At 47.6% G+C, this 20,393-nt stretch overlaps 1 protein-coding gene and 1 non-coding gene across 2 annotated transcripts; one reads left to right on the top strand and one right to left on the bottom strand.

The window, feature by feature from the left end:
• Positions 1-865: 865 nt before the first annotated feature.
• On the top strand, positions 866-10,424 carry LOC123409179 (formin-like protein 15). The gene is made up of 4 exons (XM_045102146.1): positions 866-1,082; positions 3,183-4,063; positions 9,762-10,295; positions 10,407-10,424. The coding sequence occupies exons 1-4, from the start codon at positions 953-955 to the stop codon at positions 10,422-10,424; spliced, it is 1,563 nt and encodes a 520-aa protein (XP_044958081.1). The 5' UTR covers positions 866-952.
• Positions 10,425-13,238: 2,814 nt separating this feature from the next.
• Positions 13,239-13,435, bottom strand: LOC123414319. The gene has a single exon (XR_006614317.1). It is a non-coding gene; the product is annotated as a U2 spliceosomal RNA (small nuclear RNA).
• Between the last annotated feature and the right edge of the window lie 6,958 nt (positions 13,436-20,393).

The following is a 20,393-nucleotide window of genomic DNA, read 5'->3' as shown; positions in this document are numbered from 1 at the left end:
AGAGTTATGGGAGAAACAGGAAGAAACAAAGGACTGGAGGAGAAATCATACATTCAAGGGCGCCTATGATGTCAAGAATAAACTCATCAGAGAAAATCTTCTCAAAGATCGATGGGCTGTTCAGCAATACTACACAATGAAAATGACAATAAATAGGAGTCCAAAATATTGAAATGATATTGTGAGTGAAGCTTAAGATGGAATTTGCTTCTGTTGCTTGATAAATATTGCTGCTTCCGATTCTAATGTTGCATGCTTATAAGTTTGAACTATCCAATGTTACGTGGTCAAGTAGCAATAAACTGCACAATGCCATGTCATCGCAACACTGCCGCTACATCAGTGAATTTCCTGTTCTACAGGTTTCAGGTGGATTCCAACAGGAGATATGGAATTTCAGATAGCAAGTCTGAGCCCATGATTTTCAGCAAGTTTTAACCACGACGTTCAAGAGTGACTTGAAAAGAAAACCTTCCATCATCAAAAGTATATGTGTCTCATTCTCCAAGGCAATGGTAACGTAACGTAGCCAATGCAGCCACTCGCACCCACAATAACTTCAAAGCATCATCTGCCAACTCCTCAAAGCCCAAGGAGCATACAATCATACGCACATGAGCCGTGACTGCTGAATGTACTGATCGCTGATCATACGTTCGAGGCGTAGCCATAGGCGCCACAACCAACCATGCCGCTCCCATCTCTCGAGCCATCCTTTCGCTCGTGACGATCATCTTCATCTCCGCCGTCTGCAGCTCCGACCCGGACCTCCTCGTCGACTACTGCGTCGCCGACACGAGGGCCGTCGCCGGTGCGCACCGGCACAGCTACCGCTGCCACCCTCCTCCATTCTATTTTGTTCCCTTGCGCCAAGCCCAGCGAGGAAGAAGAGAAGGGAACTCGCTCGCGCTCCGCTGCAGCAGCGAACCCCGCGCCGCAGCGAACCCGATCGATGGCCTCCGCTGCGGCGTCGCGGCCCCCGGCCCCGCCGCCGCCGCCTCCCTCGCCCCCGCCGTCGGCCGCGATGCAGTGGCTCGCCCTGCGCGTCTCCTTCAGCCTCGAGGACGCCGGCGGGTGTGGCGGCGGTGTTAGATATAATCTTGATGCCTATGTATCTGCATGTTATTTTCGTACTGCATGTAGTTTAGCTTAGAACTGTTCCGGCAAAGTCATGGCTGCAACGCACATGGAAGCGAGATGCATCCGACCGTGCGATGCGGTGTGGTAGTGCGGCAACGTCGTGTGAAGCGGCGAGCAGCGTGAGCAGCTGGAACGTGACGAGCTACATGGTCAAGTTGATCTGGCTGGGTCATCACGAGTCTGTTAGCATGCATGCGTAGTTAGTTGTATGACCAAGTCGTGTGTTTGTTGGAGCGATTCCAGCGATAAGATAAGGTCATGGATAGTGCGTGTGTTAGTGCGTGCATGGGCTAGCTTAGTGGGATTAGTTGCCGAGAGTAGCGGCTGGTTAGTGTGTGGTTGTGTGTTACTTAAGAGTTGTAAGCATCTTTGTTTTAGAAGAGAACAAGGGGAATAGAGAGAAGAAAAGAGCTTGGCTGTGTGATACAGCAGCTCACCAAACATCTGTCTCCATTGTTCTTGAGTTGGCTGTGAGAGGCAGCCGTGAGAGAAGGGAGCCGAGAGAGTTAGCCCCAACATTTGGTATCAGAGCTAGGTTGAAGATGACGCGTGACTCTTCAGCGAGTGGAGCGCTGGTGCCGGCAGTGTCCGCGACGGCGGCGGCGGTGACGGCGACGGTGGCAGCGGGAAAGCTTCCATTCCCGCTGCTAACAAGGACGAACTACACGGCATGGGCGATGAGGATGAAGTACCTCTTGCGAGCCAACGACGCATGGGCTGCCGTTGATCACGAGGCGTCGTCCATGGAGGTCGACAAGGGCAAGGAGGAGATGGCCATGACGATCATCTCCCAGTCGATCGACGACATGACGCTGCTACGCGTAGCGGAGGAGACCGCTGCCGATGTGTGGGCGGCTCTACGCTCCATGCACGTTGGCGTCGAGCGCGTCCGGGAGGCAAGGATTCAGTCCTTGCGCTCGGAGTTCGATGGCCTCAAGATGGGTGATGCAGAGTCCGTGGATGATTTCGCGGCGAGGTTCACGACGCTCGTGGGACGCATCCGTGAGCTTGGTGATCCATTGGAGGAGAAGTACGTCGTGAAGAAGCTGCTGCGAGCCGTCTCCAACAAGTTCATCCACGTTGCTTCGTCAATTGCGTTGTTCGGCGACACCAACAAGATGGCCATGGAGGAGGTCATTGGTTCACTCAAGGCACATGAGGAGCTCGTCAAGGGGCGGGAGACGGCGCGTGAAGAGGAGCAACTTCTCATGGCGAGAGGGCATGACTCGTCGCGAGGACGGGGTCGTGGCCGTGGACGTGGCCTCGGACATAGCCGTGGTGGAGAGCACAGAGACAAGAGCGAGGTACAGTGCTATAACTGTGATGCCTTTGGACATTTTGCTTGGGAGTGTCGGGAGAAGAAGAAGGAGAACGAGGAGAAGGCACTCCTGGCCGGCTAGGGCAGTGAAGAACCGTCTCTTCTTTGAAGTTTCTGCCTGAACAATGGACATCAAGATTAGGGGGTTGAATATTAGATATAATCTTGATGCCTATGTATCTACATGTTATTTTCGTACTGCATGTAGTTTAGCTTAGAACTATTCCGGCAAAGTCATGGCTGCAACGCACATGGAAGCGAGATGCATCCGACCGTGCGATGCGGTGTGGTAGTGCGGCAACGTCGTGTGAAGCGGCGAGCAGCGTGAGCAGCTGGAACGTGACGAGCTACATGGTCAAGTTGATCTGGCTGGGTCATCACGAGTCTGTTAGCATGCATGCGTAGTTAGTTGCATGACCAAGTGGTGTGTTTGTTGGAGCGATTCCAGCGATAAGATAAGGTCATGGATAGTGCGTGTGTTAGTGCGTGCATGGGCTAGCTTAGTGGGATTAGTTGCCGAGAGTAGCGGCTGGTTAGTGTGTGGTTGTGTGTTACTTAAGAGTTGTAAGCATCTTTGTTTCATAAGAGAACAAGGGGAATAGAGAGAAGAAAAGACCTTGGCTGTGTGATACAACAGCTCACCAAACATCTGTCTCCATTGTTCTTGAGTTGGCTGTGAGAGGCAGCCGTGAGAGAAGGGAGCTGAGAGAGTTAGCCCCAACAGGCGGCAGGGACGCTGCGGGGGGCGGGGGAGCCAGCGCCGACTTCGAGTTCCTCCTCGCCGGCTGCTCCGCCGTGTCCACCATGCTCCCCGCCGACGAGCTCTTCTCCGGGGGCAAGTTCGTCCCGCTCTGCCTCCCATCTTCCTCGGAGGCCGCGGCGGCGGCCACCCGGCCTCCGCTGGCCCCGGCGCTGACAACGCAGCAACCCGAGAGGGCGAGGTCGGAGGAGACGCCGAGGGCGGAGGCGGCCAAGGATGCGGTGGTGGAGGCGGAGCAGGCAACGGAGGAGCCTAAGGATCCGGCCAGGAGGTGGAGGGACCTGCTGCGGATGCGGAAGCAGCAGGAGTCGGCGTCGTCGTCGTCTTCCTCCTCTTCCTCGACGGAGACCAAGCCGCTCCGCCGCCTCCTCCGCCGCGGGCCGAAGCCGCTGGAGCAGGAGCCGTCCCTCAGCCTCCCCCTCCTCCGCGACCCCAACGACGCCGACATGCCGCCCGCGTCGGCTCCAACTCCATCACCGACCCCGCCGCCTCCCGTGAGCACGTCGCAGCACCAGTTGCCGCCGAAGATCCGGCTCACGGCAGCGCAGGCGGCGGTGGCGGGCACCGTGAGCCCGCGACGACGCCACCAGGAGCAGGAGCTGCCCACGACGCGGACTCGCGCGCGACGTCCCTCTCCTCTCCCTCACCGCACACGACTCCCCAGCGCAGACCCTCGCGAGGCGAGGCCGGAGAAGGCCGGGGCGAGGTGGATCCGCGTTGGGGTCAACAGATCCCAGCGGCTCGAGCTCGGATCTGGCCAGAGACGGGGGCGAGGTGGCCAACGGCGGAGCTTTGAGCTCGGGCTCCCATGGCAGCAGCCTCGCAGCAGGGAAGAAGGAGACCGAGTGAGGGAGAGAGGAAACGTTTTTTTTCGAGATCCACATAGGGACTGCGGGTTGAATACCCAGAAATGGAGGGAGTTTTGTGCAAAACTGCCAACGACGTACGACAAAAGCGATCGACGCTTTATTATTATAACAAAAGGGCCCATGCGTTGCAACGGGAGAAAGAAATACCACACGACACACGCTCTTAATTTATAAAAAAATGTCTATAATTTGAGAATTTATAGTTACGATACAAATAAAGATGGTCTTATCCTACAAAAATGCAGTTCAAAATTTCACAGGTCTTCTATTTTAACACGGCTTGCATGTGGATTTAATACATACAAAGAATCAGTCAAGTGACCTTCAGTTTCATCTCTAATCCTGATTTTGTTGACGTGTTCATCCCCAACCCGGATGAGTACTGATATGAAAGAAAGACGAATAATGACTTATTTATTAAGATTACACCCTAGATAGTATTTTTATTAAACGTTTAACAGATAAAATAATATCATATTTAAATTCTACATATATTTCTAATCAAATTCCATGTATAATATGTTAAATTTAGAGTTACGGTTTAAAAGATATTGACGTGTTCATCCCCAACCCGGATGAGTACCGATATGAAAGAAAGACGAATAATGACTTATTTATTAAGATTGCACCCTAGATAGTATTTTTATTAAACGTTTAACAGATAAAATAATATCATATTTATCAAATTCCATGTATAATATGTTAAATTTGGAGTTACGGTTTAAAAGATATGAGTATTATAAAAAATATTTAATATATACTACTTGTTTAATGCCATAAACAGTAAGGACTTTTTTTATAAAATGACCTCGGTGGGTTTTCCGACGGAAGCGATAGCCTCTTTATTATTAGGTAAAGAATGGTTGTTCTATTTTTATAAGTAATATCTTTTATGGTCATGCACCCAATGTGAGGGGTTTGTTCATATTAAATCTTGATTGTGATGACACACATATCCATAACATTGAGACCAAAAGATGTAGAGTTAACAATGATAGCGCCACCTTTTTGTGGCACTGCACTTAGGTCATATTGGTGTAAAGTGCATGAAGAAACTCCATGTTGATGGACTTTTGGAGTTACTTGATTTTGAATCACTTGACACGTGCGAACCATGCCTCATGGTCAAGATGACTAAGACTCCGTTCTCCGGAACAATGGAGCGTGCAAGTGGCTTGTTGGAGATCATACATACTGATGTGTGCGGTCCAATGAGTGTGGAGGCGCGCGGCGGATATCATTATTTTCTCACCTTCACTGATGATTTGAGTAGGTATGGATATATCTACTTTATGAAGCACAAGTCTGAAACATTTGAAAAGTTCAAACAATTTCAGAGTGAAGTTGAAAATCATCGTAGCAAGAAGATTAAGTTCCTACGATCTGATTGAGGGGGCGAATATCTGAGTTTCGAGTTTGGTGCTGACTTAAGACAATGTGGAATTGTTTCACACTTGACACCGCCTGGAACACCACAGCGTAATGGTGTGTCCGAATGTCGTAATCGTACTTTATTAGATATGGTGCGATCTATGATGTCTCTTACCGACTTGCCATTATCGTTTTGGGGTTATACATTAGAGAAAGATGCATTCACTTTAAATAGGGCACCACCATCAAAATACGTTGAGACGACACCACATGAGCCATGGTATGGCAAGAAGCCGTAGTTGTCGTTTCTTAAAGTTTGGGGATGCGATGCTTATGTCAAAAAGCTTCAGCCTGAAAAGGTCGAACCCAAAGTGGAAAAGTGTGTCTTCATAGGTTACCCAAAAGAGACAGTTGGGTACACCTTCTATCTTATATCCGAGGGCAAAGTGTTTGTTGCTAAGAACGGAGCTTTTTTTGAGAAAGAGTTTCTCTCAAAAGAATTGAGTGCGAGGAAGATAGAACTTGATGAGGTTTTGGAACCTCTGCTCCCTCTAGATGGTGGTGCAGAGCAGTGGGAAATATCTGTCGAAGCAACACCGGTTGAGGAGGAAGTTAATGATGATGATCATGAAGCTTCGGATCAAGTTACCATCGGACCTCGCAGGTCAAGAAGATCACGTACTGCTCCTCAGTGGTACGACAATCCTGTCTTATCTATCATGTTGTTAGACAACAATGAGCCTGCGAATTATGAAGAAGCAATGGTGGGCCCGGATTCCAACAAATGGTTAGAGGCCATGAAGTCCGAGATATGATCTATGTATGAAAACAAAGTGTGGACTTTGGAAGTATTACCTCAAGGTTGCAAGGCTATTCAGAACAAATAGATGTTTAAGAAGAAGATGGACGCGGACGGTAATGTGACCGTTTATAAAGCTCGACTTGTGGCAAAGTGTTTTTCAGAAGTTCAAGGAGTTGACTACAATGAGACATTCTCACCGGTAGCGATGCTTAAGTCCGTCCGAATCATGTTAGCAATAGCTGCATTTTTCGATTATGAAATCTGGCAGGTGGATGTCAAAACGGCGTTCCCTAATGGTTTTCTTAAAGAAGAGTTGTATATGACGCAACCCGAAGGTTTTGTCGATCCAAAGAATGCTAAAAAAGTATGTAAGCTCCACCGATCCATTTATGGACTGGTGCAAGCATCTCGGAGTTGGAATAAGCGCTTTGACAAGGTGATCAAGGCGTTTGGGTTTATACAAGTTGTTGCAGAATCTTGTATATACAAGAAAGTGAGTGGGAGCTCTGTAGCATTTCTAATATTATATGTGGATGACATATTGCTGATTGGAAACAATGTGGAGTTTTTAGAGAGCGTAAAGGATTACTTGAACAAATGTTTTTCAATGAAAGACCTAGGAAGCAACTTCGTAGGGTGGAGGCAGCCAAGACAAGGGCGGGGTGAGATGCGGTCAATGCGCTCAAGCTCTTCCACGAGGTAGACGAGGCTCTCTCCGGTAAGTGTCTTGGCTTTTTCTTGGTTGCGGTTGATCGGCAGCCATGTTGGAGATATGCCCTAGCGTCAATAATAAAATAGTTATTATTATATTTCCCGTTTCAAGACAATCGTTTATTATCCATGCTATAATTATATTGAATGAAGACATAAATGCATGTGTGGATATGTAGACAAAACTATGTCCCTGATATGCCTCTAGTTGACTAGCGAGTTGATCAAGGATGGTTAAAGTTTTCTGACCATATGCAAGTGTTGTCACTTGATGACTGGGTCACCTCATTGGGAGAATAATGTGATGGACAAGACCCAAACTATAAACGTAGCATTTGATCGTGTCATTTTGTTGCTATTGTTTTCTGCGTGTCAAGTATATTCATTCCTGTGACCATGAGATCATGTAACTCAGTGACACCGGAGGAATACCTTGTGTGTATCAAACGTTGCAACGTTACTGGGTGACTATAAAGGTGCTCTACAGGTATCTCCGAAGGTGTTCGTTGAGTTATCTTGGATCAAGAATGGGATTTTTCACTCCGTGTGATGGAGAGGTATCTCGGGGCCCACTCGGTAATACAACATCACATATAAGCCTTGCAAGCAATGTGAACTAAAGTGTTAGTCACGGGATCTTGTATTACGGAATGAGTAAAGAGACTTGCTGGTAACGAGATTGAAATAGGTATAGGGATACCGACGATCAAATCTCGGGCAAGTAACATACCGAAGGACAAAGGGAATGGTATACGGGATTATATGAATTCTTCGCACAGAGGTTCAACTGATAAGATCTTCATAGAATATTTAGGATCCAATATGGACATCCAGGTCTAGGGTCATGTCTGCATAGTTCTCGAACCCGCAGGGTCTGCACACTTAAGGTTCGGTGACGTTTCGGTATAATTGAGTTATAGGTGCTGGTGACTGAAGGTTTGTTCGGAGTCCCGGATGAGATTACAGTCGTCACGAGGGTTTCGAGAATGGTCTGTAAACGAAGATTGATATATAGGATTGTTTCATTTGGCCTCTGGAAAGATTTCGGGCATTACCGGAGTGTACCGGGAGTGACGAATGGGTTCTGGGTTTTTTACCGGGACGGGGCCACCCGCCCGGGATAGAACCTAATAGCCCATTGGTGGTGCACCAGCCCTTTTGGGCTGGTGAGGCCAGCCCAAGTGGACTATTTTGGCTAAGGGAAAATCAAAGGAGAAAAAAAGAGGGAGGTGGGAAGGAAGGAAGGGACTCCTCCTTCCCCAAACCGAATTGGGGTTGGAGTCCCTCCTCTCCCACTTCGGCCGACGCCCTAGGGGATCCCTTGAGTTTTTAGTGTTTTTGAGACACAACTTTGCCACGTGCAACCCTAAACCTCTACTTCGTAGTTCTTCCTCTAGATCGGTTTTCTGCGGAGCTCGGGCGGAGCCCTGCAGGAATAGATCATCACCATCACCGGCACGCCGTCACGCTGCCGGAGAACTCATCTACTTCCCGTCTATCTTGCTGGATCAAGAAGGCGGAGATCGTCATCGAGTTGTACGTGTGCTGAACGTGGAGGCGCCGTCCGTTCGGTGCTAGATCGGGACGGATTGTTTGACGACGGTGATTTGAATCACGAAGATGTTCCACTACATTAACCGCGTTTATTAACGCTTCCCGCTTAGCGATCTACAACGGTATGTGCATCTGATCTCCCTCTCATACATGAACATCACCATGATAGGTCTTCGTGTGCGTACGAATTTTTTTGTTTCCCATGCAACGTTCCCCAACAAGCCGGGCGCCAGCCTATAGCTAGTGCCGGCCATTGCCTTGCTTGTCTTGTGTTTTAGTGTTTTCGTTGGTTCGACTCATTTCCTGGAGACCCAGCCGTGGGCGGAGCAAACCGCCGCGTAGTGCCAGGAGGAACTACGTTGGGACGGGGGCGAGGTGGACGAGAGCGTCAGCTGGGCAATGGAGGAGGTGGCCCTTGCGTGCGAGGTCCGACTGACTCATACGCACGCGGTCCTTGGGTGGCTCCGAACGGCAGGTGATGGCCTCATCAAGGCTCTCTAACCAGACGGAGTGTGTGAATATTTTTAGTTGCTCCATTAGGTGTGTGAATTTTTTAGTTGTTCCAGTAGGTTTCGGTAATATATTTAGATGTCGAATACTGAAATGTGCCGATATTTTTAGTTGGTCGAGTAATATTCTATAACATATTTAGATGTTAAATATTTAGGTGTGTTGATATTTAGTTGGTTCAGTAATTTTTTGACATGTATTCGATTCCTCCACTAGGACCCATCCAAGATAAAGACTATGACCACGACGGGTCCGAGATTCCTCCTCATAACATTAGGCCACCCCACAAGTTGTGATGGAGTATGCCTAGCACACCGCATGTGTTGGAAATATGCCCTACAAACAATAATAAATTGGTTATTGTTATATTTCCTTGTTCATGATAATCGTTTATTATCCATGCTATAAGTGTATTGATTGGAACTTAAGTATATGTGTGGATATATGGACAACATAGTGTCCCTAGTAAAGCTTCTACTCGACTAGCTCATTGATCAAAGATGATTAAGGTTTGCTAGCCATAAACATGAGTTAGTATTTGATAACGGATCACGTCAATAAAAAATGATGTGATGGACAAGACCCAAACCGTAAGCATAGCGTTTGATCTTCTAACAAATTCACTTGCTACTCGTGTACATTACATAGGTAACTAGTGGTCAAATTAAGATGGATAATTTGCTGATTTATGCATGTAACGTGCTTTGTTGGCCTGCAAAATCCTAGGATGGTATGCATGCACGGGGTGTTGACTTGTTAGTATCATGCATAATTTCTCCCAAAACACATCATGCCCCCGATTCCCTCCCCCAGCCGGCGCCGTCGGAGCATGCGGTGGCGGTCGCGCCCGGCCGACGAAGGCTGTTGGTGCTGGCTAGGCCCCCTCAACGGTCTCCCTTCGCACGGAGCGGGACGTCGTGTGGGGCAGCCATGGAGGTGGGGTGGCCGGCGGCGTGTTTCACGGGAAGGTGGAGTGTGAGAGCCACTGGAGCAGAGCGGGGAGCATGGAGGGAAGGTGGATTCTCGCGACATGTGTTGCAGGGTGGTGGCCGAGGTTGGTGCACAGGTTCTGCTTGTGACGGCGGCGCGAGCCCAAACATGGACGCGGCGGCGCCAAGGAGGTCGTGCCATGAAGGATACCAGCGGGCAGTGGGCGGTCGTTTGCCTCCGTGCAAGGGGCGCTCGGTGTTGCCTCGAGAGAGCTGGCGCTCGGGAGTGCTCGGAGGTGCTGTTCAGATCCGATCTGGTGGCAGTCCCCTGGTAGGTGAAGGCCGATGCGTTGAATCTAGCCATTGCACGACATGATTGTCTGCGGCTGCTCCTCGCTCGTTGTTGTTGGTGGCCTGGATCGCACTCTCTCGCACAATGCAGGTTGGGGAGATCAATTGATGCACAACATCGATGACAATTAGTTATGGTGACTGCGGTGTGAGGCATCTTGAACAATGCTGCCCGAAACATTGAAGGAGTGGAGATGCGCGTCATCACGGATGAAAGTCATGTTCGGTTTTGGCCGGACCAGTTACGATGGCACTTGTGTGTGTCGTTTTCTTCCTTGGAGGCGTCGTCGAGTGTGCCTCCATTTTCCTCGCTTGCTTGGTGTTGGTATTTGTCTCCGGGCGAAAGCCTCAATTCTGTTATGGATTGGTACGATGGCGGCGTCTCCGACGCCATCCCTCTCTTGCGAGCATCGTGCAAGACGACATGGAGTTCCTTTATTGTCCTCCTCCGGTGTTCGCCGCTGCCCTCATCGTTTGTCTCTCACGCTATGTACGGTCGTCGTTGGTGGTTCCAAGACGGTGGCTTCCTTGGGTCGGATCGACTCCTGCCATCCTCTTGCCAACTCCTTTAGGCATCAAGGGGGGATGGTGCATCGACGAGAGAAGCTTGGTTGGAGCTTATGTTCTTCGGAGGACCGAGGTCGATTGAGATGCGGCTATTTCTCGATTTTGGGTAGGCACTTTTGTGTTGTAGTGGTGGTTGTCCTTGGACTAGTCGGATGAAGTTGTCCTTGGACTAGCCGGATGTGGAGTTATGCTACGCTCGTTGTTCGCGACGTCATCTTGTACTTGCAATTCTCTCTTCTTCTATAAAGTTATGGTACACATTTTGCGTACTCTCGAAAAGAATTATGAAACATTTTTTATTGCATAATACTGTGATAAGAAATCTACTCACTCCATTCCATAATATAAGAGCGTTTTTACATTACTATAGTGTTAAAAACGTCCTTATTATGAGACGGAGGGAGTATTTCCGAGTGTTGTTACTCGATTGTGGAGAAGGAGCAACCCAACGGCTAGAAAATCTATAAATATGACTAATGATCATGTTTGGTAACGCTATTCATTATACCTTCAGAAAATTGATAATAACCACGAAGAAGTACTTGGGACTTTGAATGAAATATACTTTTTTTTGGACGAATTGTACCCGCACTTCTTCCATTCATTAAGAAGAGGTACCGGGGATACAAAGATGATAGGCAATAGATAACACCACTGAACACACCAACAAAAAAAGAGGAAGAAGGGAACAACTGGTTCGAGGTGACAACATGGCAAATGCCGAAAAGACAAAAGGACTGAAGTGTCATCACACCTCAAAGGCATTTGTGTCCGTTGCTCCATGCTCCGCCGCGTCTGCTGCAAACTGCAAACAAGGGAGCTCCGGCACCAATCCTACATTGTCATCCACAACATCATCCTCGCTCACGCCACGATTTCACACATCTACAAGAAGAAGTACAAGGTCAGTCGGAAGTCAGAACACCTATATATTCGTTCAGTTCATGTTTTTGCTCTTTAAAAATTGATGTGATTTCCCCTTGGGCCCGAGGTTGCAAGTTTGAAATGAACAATAAAAGATTGAGTTCCTGTACATTAATATTATGAAGGCAGAGCAGAATGGAGAGGTCGGGATGTCGTTGGATGTACGATCCTGTCTCAAACTCCTCAGCTGATGTTGAGGTCACTAAGAAAACACAAGAGTTCCAGTTCGAACGGTGAGTGATCCTCACTAACTCCATGGACTATTTTCTAATGTACTAATTAATCTAAACATGGATGGATTGCCAATAATAGAACTACAGAACTAGCCTGGCAGTTTTGTATATTTTTTTGACAATGAACAAATACTAGAGTAGTAGTAAGTTCTAAATTTAATTTTCTTTGAGTTGCTGAGATAAAAGATGTTATGTCAAAAGTCAAATAGGTATGCCGATCCTTTCTTCTTTGGTGATTACCCGGCAACGTCACAGAAAGGCTGCCACAGTTCATGACGAAAGAGGCCGATCTAGTGAAGGACTCCGTGGACTTTGTGGGGATCAATCAGTACACCACATTCTACACAAAGGAATACCATTCCACTGCCATCAAATACCTATTGTATGATTCATTTTTTTTGCGGATAACGGATCCGATCGCCCCCGTAAGTTTAGTTCCTACCACTCTTGTATCTTGATTTATTTTTTAATCATACTCATGTGTGCATATTGTGTACATTGTGAGCCTTCGCAAATGGGAATCCAATTGGCGATAAGGAAACCATCACGTTAGCAACATGCAGAGTGAAATTTGTGGTGTAATTTGCATTTGGATTTCTGTAAATTAATTTGAGGCATCATGACTGAATATTGATCTAGTAAATTCTATGAATCCAGGTCTACTCAAGTACTGGTATGTACTCCCTTCGTTCCCAAATACAAGTTTTTTTAGAGATTTCACTAAGGTGCTACATACGGAGCAAAATAAGTGAATCTATACTCTAAAATATGTCTATATATATCCGTATGTAGTCCCATAGTGAAACCTCTACAAAGATTTATATTTAGTAACGGTATATATATCCGTATGTAGACCATAGTGAAACCTCTACAAAGATTTATATTTAGGAACGAGTATAATGCAATAACTGTGCTTAACTAGCTCTTCCCAATCAAGAACTCTTCACAAATCCTGTACTTTCTCATCAAGAAATATAGGCCTCTTGTCCCTAAAAACAATGGGTACCAAAGTCTCTTGGACAGTCCCCTCCCTTGTTAGTAGTGCAACGAATTCAATATGGAAAATAATAATGAAACGACGGATTCCTTCGCCTGTAGTTTGAAGCTCTCACTACATGAAGATCTTAGTAGTTCAATAAAATGCCGGTATTTACATAGCTCAAACTGAACTTCACAAAATGTTTTAGCTCAAGACTTGGTTGGGGTGCGCCGGGCCAGGGCAGCAGTGCAACGCCCAGGCAACGCGTGTGGACCCCAGCAGCAAGCTACGGTGGTGGGCCCACCCGCATAAAAAATAAATTTAATATTGTTGTGGGCACATGGCCCACATAGCAGATATTAAACTGATAAGAACAGATACTACACTTGATCTTAGCCAAAAGGCCGAGAAAGGTATGAGTTGCAACGCTGAGGCGGGTCTCCTTTTATAGCAAGCCTCCCTCCGCGCTCCTCCTCCGTCCGCAAGGTGGTACTAAACCTGCCTACTTCCTTCCTCGTCTGCTGTCCCGCTCGCCGTCCAGCACCCACGCGCTGCTAGCTTGGGCCAAATTCGAGAGCCCATCGCAGGTCTTATCGAGTTACGGCCTGTCATCACACCTCAAGGCGTTTGTGTCCACTGCTCCATGCTTCGCCACGTCTGCTGCAAACAAGGGAGCTCCGACACCGACCTTACATTGTCGCTCACAATATCATCCTCGCTCACGCCACAGTTTCAGACATCTACAGGGTTGATCGAAGTCAGAGATGTTTCGCGTGCTTAAACATATTCGCATGGTATATTGCAAAGGCGGCACGCACTTTAGCTGGGCCGCGAGGAAAAGACGAAATTAGCCGCGTGTGTCAGCATCACACATACAACGTTAGAAGGTCGTGATGGGTAACTCAATGCAACTCTAAATCGATCCCTCGCGCACTAACGTAATTGTGACGGGTCTACTGGAAAAGAACGTACATGGTAGCATGAGCACACAAGGACGGACACTCTTGTTAATTTGGTACGGATTATAATACACTTCTCGGTCCATGTGATGAACTTTTTTATAAAAAATAGTAACCACGTCTTTCAATATTTGTCAAAGTTACAACACATACAATCCCAAACTAGACAAAGTGAGGACATATGTCGTGGCACGTTTGCCTAAAACACCTTGAAATGAGCTAAATTGCAACCACAACCTTGAAGGTGCTTGTGAAGGTTGCCAACTGCCGTCAATCTCCACAACCATGGCAGCGTCGTCGGAGATAAGAAAGACAACAAACCTTCATACCCTCATTCGAAGAAGCACTATCACCAACAAAGACGCTTTGTGAGCTGATGAACTCGTCCGCTGTGATTGGCAGAACTTTTCCGACGTGCGTCGATCGGGGAGCAACCCTGTGCCCGTTGGACTCCACATTCGTCGTCTTCAACTGACCAAGATGCATAAGAGCACTCGAACTGTCAACGCCATCCACTTGACATGCGCCGAACCAACCCTACTCAGGTTGTCGTCGTCTTATCTTGAAGAGATGACAAACGGTGGCCCGTTTCATCCTAAATAAACCTTCAAGACTCCAATACAGTGCTGCAGCATGCACGATCAAGACGACGAGGCCGTAGAACACAATTCCAAGATAAGGCGGTCGTCGCTACCACATTCGGAAACCCTAACCTTGATGGTTCAAGCGACCCAGAAGAGACACATGACGCCAACTCCTCGACTCCGTTGCGAGCAGTCTTCTTTAAACGGGGGGAGCCGTGGATACCTTATTCGCTGGAACGACACCGTTGCCTTCATTAAAACACCGCCGCCGCGCAAATTAGGCCCTAACCTATTTGCATGTCATTGCCTAGCACCGAATACTTAACTCCTTATGCTTCGAGGATGACATACGAATAACACAATGGCATTCACTAATTTTTTCAAAGAATACATTGTTTTTAATAAATTGAGAAATATTATGTTGCTTTATTTTTTTCGTCGTTTTCTCACGACAGATGCCATGGGTAGGCTTATCGAGAGTGGTTGGGACCGAATGGACACCAGCGGGCTTCACGAACGGGATTGGTAACTAGCGATGCAAGACGCACGATCTACCCAGGTTCGGGGCCCTCCTAGTGTGCTGCTACCCGAGAGGGAGCCAGGTGAACGGCCGGAAAAACTATGACGATTTGTGCGAATATGAAATAAGTTCGTGAGGATTCAAAAAATATTCGCCAATACGAAATAAGTACATGGCAATTCAAAAAATGTTCGCGAATTCAAAATGTTTTCAAGTATAGTCGCGGTATTTCCGCGACACATGACACGGCATGGCCTAGATCGTGGTTTGGGGCCGACGGACGCCAACGACGTTTAGGAACGGGTGAGGACGTCAGACACATGACGCGGTTCTACCCAGGTTCACGACCCTCCGAAGAAGGTAAAACCCTAGTCGTGCGGGAGTGACTATAGGTGGTCACAATACAGGATGCTCCTTGAGCTGTTCGTGGGGAGGAAGATGGAGCTCTCGCGACTAGTCTTGCTCCCTTTATGGTGTGTGTCAAGTGTTTGCTAGCGAGCTATGCCCTCTCTCTAGGGGCTCACGCTCGGTTTTATAGTGCACCGGGTAGTTAAAATAATGGGGAAAAGAAGGGGCGGGCCCCAGCCTCTCAACCTGACCGTGGGACCCGCCGATTGTCGGGTCACGTCTAGCGCGGGGCCCGGAGGTCATGCGCCACAGTGGCCAACATGCTCCGCCATCGAGGAGTAGGTAGACGCACGCCTGCTACAGGGCCGGCTCGCCCGGTCAGCCTCAGCGGTGACCGGGGTTCGGTAGCCTTCCTCTACTCGTGTCATGGAGGCATGTAGCCACACGGGGCATGTCAATGCGTTCTGTAGCCGCCCAGGCCTCTCATCGGGGTCAAGCCTTATCACCATACGTCAGTACGGGTGGATGGGACGGGAGCTGACCCGTCGACTGCCATTGGGGCGAGCCGAACTGGACGGATGTTACCAGCAAGTAAGCGATGCGGCGGCCGGACGGGCCGCCTATTGCCAGCCGCCGCCAAATGTCTTGGAGTTGGGTTTCCTCCGCTTTGGCATACCGAGGGGTCATATCCCTATTGGAAGCCCCCGAAGCCGTTGGGGTCTGCAGGCCTCCAGACGAGGGGGCGAGCGGCTTCCCCCTAGAGATAAATGTCACCGAAGTCGATGGGCCCGCTGGGCGCTGACGGGCGAAATGTGGAGCACGAGCATCAGGGGTCTCGCCTTGGGTCTCGCGACGCCGCTTCATGTCAAGTGTCGACCGTCAGGCGCCACGTGTGGCCCGTATAGGGGGCCGGGCCCGCCACCATGCACGCGAGGGGACACCGTCGGAGGCTGAGCCCACTAGGCCTCGACCACAAACAGGATCTTGTGCGGGCGTGGGGCTTCAATTGGGGTTCCACGCGCCTCAAGTTAGTGTGGGCGTGGGCGTAATTGATCCCATGCCCCCGTGTCTTCCTAGCCGTTATAAGGGGAGGAGGAGGAGAGGTTGAGGCCAGAAGCACTCTTCTCCCACTCCTCGTCTCCCACCTTGCGCCAGCGTCACGCCGCCCTCCATCGTCGTCCTTCCTTCCTCCTCATGCCTGCAACGCTCACCGCCACCCCTCTTTCCTCCACATGCCCGTAGCGCTTCCTCTCGGTGGACCCGCTAGGTGGCCGCGTCTCCTGCTTCTTCTTTGTCACGCCATCATCGACAAATGCGGAGATGGCCATGTCGGTCGCCGATTCGTGGGAGGGCTCCGTGATCACGGACGAGCACATCGACTACCTTCAATGGATGCCCAAGATCGCGTCGGAGGAGCGGGTGGATGCTCGCGCGCTCGGAAGGGAGCGCACGCCTGTGCCGTGCACTAATGACCCACAAGTGTAGGGGATCTATCGTAGTCCTCTCGATAAGTAAGAGTGTCGAACCCAACCAGGAGCGGAAGGATCTGACAAGTGGTTTTCAGCAAGGAATTCTCTGCAAGCACTGAAATTATCGGTAACAAGTAGTTGTTTCACAAGATGATTCGCAGCTAGTGGCAAGTAACAACGGTAACAAAGGTGCAGCAAAGTGCCCCAATCCCTTTTGTATCAAGGGACAAGCCTGGACAAACTCTTATAGGAGGTAAAGCGCTCTTGAGGACACATGTGAATTTCTGTCAAGCTAGTTTTCATCATGTTCATATGATTTGCGTTCGCTAGTTTGATAGTTTGATATGTGGGTGGACCGGTGCTTGGGTACTGCCCTTGCTTAGACAAGCATCCCACTTATGATTAACCCCTCTCGCAAGCATCCGCAACTACGAAAGAAGAATTAAGACAAAGTCTAACCATAGCATTAAACTAGTGGATCCAAATCAGCCCCTTACGAAGCAACACATAAACTAGGGTTTAAGCTTCTGTCACTCTAGCAACCCATCATCTACTTACTAGTTCCCAATGCCTTCCTCTAGTCCCAAATAATGGTGAAGTGTTATGTAGTCGACGTTCGCATAACTCCACTAGAGGAGAAACAACATACAACACATCAAAATATCGAATGAATACCAAATCACATGACTACTTATAGCATGACTTATCCCATGTCCTCAGGAACAAAAGTGACTACTCAAAAAGCATAATAATATTCATGACCAGAGAGGTAATGAGTAGCATCAAAGATATGAACATATAATCTTCCACCAAGTAATCCAACTAGCATCAACTACAAAGAGTAATTAACACTACTAGCAACCTCACAAGTACCAATCGGAGTCGCGAGACGGAGATTGGTTACAAGAGATGAACTAGGGTTTGGAGATGAGATGGTGCTGATGAAGATGTTGATGGTGACGAGTACCCTCCGATGAGAGGATGTTAGTGATGACGATGGCGACGATTTCCCCCTCCGGGAGCAATTTTTATTGCTTGGACCGATGGCAACTTATTTGAGGGATCTTATTTAATCCATAGGTAGGTATGGTGGACTCTCGTGGCAAAACTGGGTTGAAGGTTTATGGATGCACAAGTAGTATCTCTACTTAGTGTGGACGTTTTGGCTAATATGAGGTGGAAGCAATCGTCACATGCTAATGTATCTCTAATCATATAACATTGTTCGGAACCAAGCAAACATAATCCATTATGTTGTCTTCTTTGTCCAACATCTACTTCTAAGCATGTAATAGTTTAGTGAGTGTTCACAATCATAGATGGTGTCAAGGATGGTATATTTATATGTGAACCTCTCCTTTATCACTTCCTATTAATTTCAACAATGACCAAGGTCTATGTTTGTCCACCCTCAGCCAGTTTCAATCAACATTCTTTTTATATGTGATGCCATCACTTCCCATAAGATCATTACATGATCTCTCATTCTTTTGTTCTTTTATCATTCTTTTGATCATGGCATGACGCAAGGCCCTTAACTAAGACACTCTTTATTATATGACTCACGAACTCGAATACATCGGGGGTGACACAAAGCAAAACTCAAGCCTAAAACATTAAGGACTTTATTCTACTAGAGAAAGATAAAACCAAAAAGGAACAAACTAAAACAAAGGTAAAGGCAAAAGATGTGATGGTGATGCGATACCGGGGCAACTCCCCCAAGCTTGGAACCAACCAAGGGGATTGCCCATACCCATGCTTAGTTGTCTTCCTTTGGAGGTGATGGTGGTGGAGTTGTTTTGTCATTTGATTCCAAGAGGGCCATCAATCTTTGATTTATACCTTGGAGCTCTGTGATATGTTTCTCCAGCAAAACAACTTCACGAGTGAGATAATATTGCAAACACGAGTTGTTTCACAAAACCTCAAGAGTTAAATCAAGGATGGAGACAGTAGGTGGAGGTAGGGTTGAAGGAAATCCACTTCTTCAACTTCTTCCTTGTTGAACACAGATTGCACTTTGTCCCACGCCTGATTCTTCTTCTTAGTTTTGCCCTTGGCTTTCGTGACTTCCACTCTTTTCAGATCTGCACCTACTTCTTCATAGACTCGGCGGAAATTGTTCTCCCCGACAGATTCCTGAGACGACATACGTGCTCTAAATCTGCAGCAGAAAACAGGCTCGAAACGAAAACACAGGAAAATTTGCATGATACAAGAGTCAGACCTTTCAGGAGAATATATAATGATTTTTTTTCGATCAGAAGGAGTACTCCGCAACAAAACGGAGTCTGGGAGGCACCCAAGGTGGCCACAAGCCCCCCAGGCGCGGCCAGGGGGTGGCCCGCGCCTGGCAGGCTTGTCGCCTCCTCGTGCGCTTTTCGGACTGCTTTAATTTTTTCTATTTTTTCAAAAATTCCAAAATAGAGGAAAATTCCTACTGGAAAATTTTTGGAGTCTGTTTACTTACGAATCACATACCTTTTCGTTTTCGGAGTCTGAAACAGGTTGATAAATATCCCTTATGTACTCCTCCGGAGTTACGGTATTGATAATATTGCTTTCAACATTTATGGGAGTGCCTGAGATATAATGCTTGATTCTCTGCCCATTTACGACTCTTGGAAAATTACCTTTCGTGTTGTTGATCTTGATGGCACCGGAATGATATACTTCCTCAACAATGTAAGGACCTTCCCACTTTGAGTGAAGCTTCCCTGCAAAAAATCTTAAACGAGAATTATATAGCAAGACATAATCGCCTACATTGAACTCACGCTTTTGTATCCTTTTATCATGCCACCTCTTAACCTTTTCTTTGAACAACTTGGCATTTTCATATGCCTGAGTTCTCCATTCATCAAGCAAGCTAATATCAAATAACCTCTTCTCACCAGCAAGTTTGAAAACAAAGTTGATCTCTTTGATTGCCCAATAAGCCTTGTGCTCTAGCTCAAGAGGTAAATGACATGCTTTACCGTAAACCATTTTGTACGGAGACATGCCCATGGGATTCTTATAGGCATTTCTATAAGCCCACAATGCATCATCGAGCTTCTTAGACCAATTCTTTCTAGACCTATTAACAGTCTTTTGCAGAATTAGTTTAATCTCTCTATTGCTTAGCTCTACTTGACCACTCGACTCAGGATGATAGGGAGACGCAATTCTATGGTTGACATCATACTTAGCAAGCATTTTACGGAAAGCACCATGAATGAAATGTGAACCACCGTCGGTCATTAGATATCTAGGGACTCCAAATTTAGGGAAAATAACTTCTTTAAGCATCTTGATAGAGGTGTTGTGATCAACACTACTAGTTGGGATAGCTTCTACCCACTTAGTGATGTAATCAACAGCAACTAGGATATGAGTATACCCGTTGGATTTTAGGAAAGGTCCCATATAATCAAAGCCCCAAAAATCAAATGGTTCAATGACAAGTGAATAGTTCATAGGCATTTCCTGACGTTTACCGATATTACAAAT

This window comes from Hordeum vulgare, chromosome 7H, assembly GCF_904849725.1.
Source record: "Hordeum vulgare subsp. vulgare chromosome 7H, MorexV3_pseudomolecules_assembly, whole genome shotgun sequence".
Lineage (NCBI taxonomy): Eukaryota > Viridiplantae > Streptophyta > Magnoliopsida > Poales > Poaceae > Hordeum > Hordeum vulgare.
Note: the sequence above shows the minus strand (reverse complement) of the source record. Positions and strands in the feature narration are given on the sequence as shown.

Bases quoted from the DNA above. Each gene is read 5' to 3' on its own strand.
- LOC123409179 (XM_045102146.1), top strand. From the start codon at position 953: ATGGCCTCCGCTGCGGCGTCGCGGCCCCCGGCCCCGCCGCCGCCGCCT. The intron at 1,083-3,182 runs GCGGTGTTAGAT...TAGCCCCAACAG, and splicing joins GGACGCCGGCGGGTGTGGCG to GCGGCAGGGACGCTGCGGGG. The intron at 4,064-9,761 runs GTGAGGGAGAGA...GCAAAATCCTAG, and splicing joins GCAGGGAAGAAGGAGACCGA to GATGGTATGCATGCACGGGG.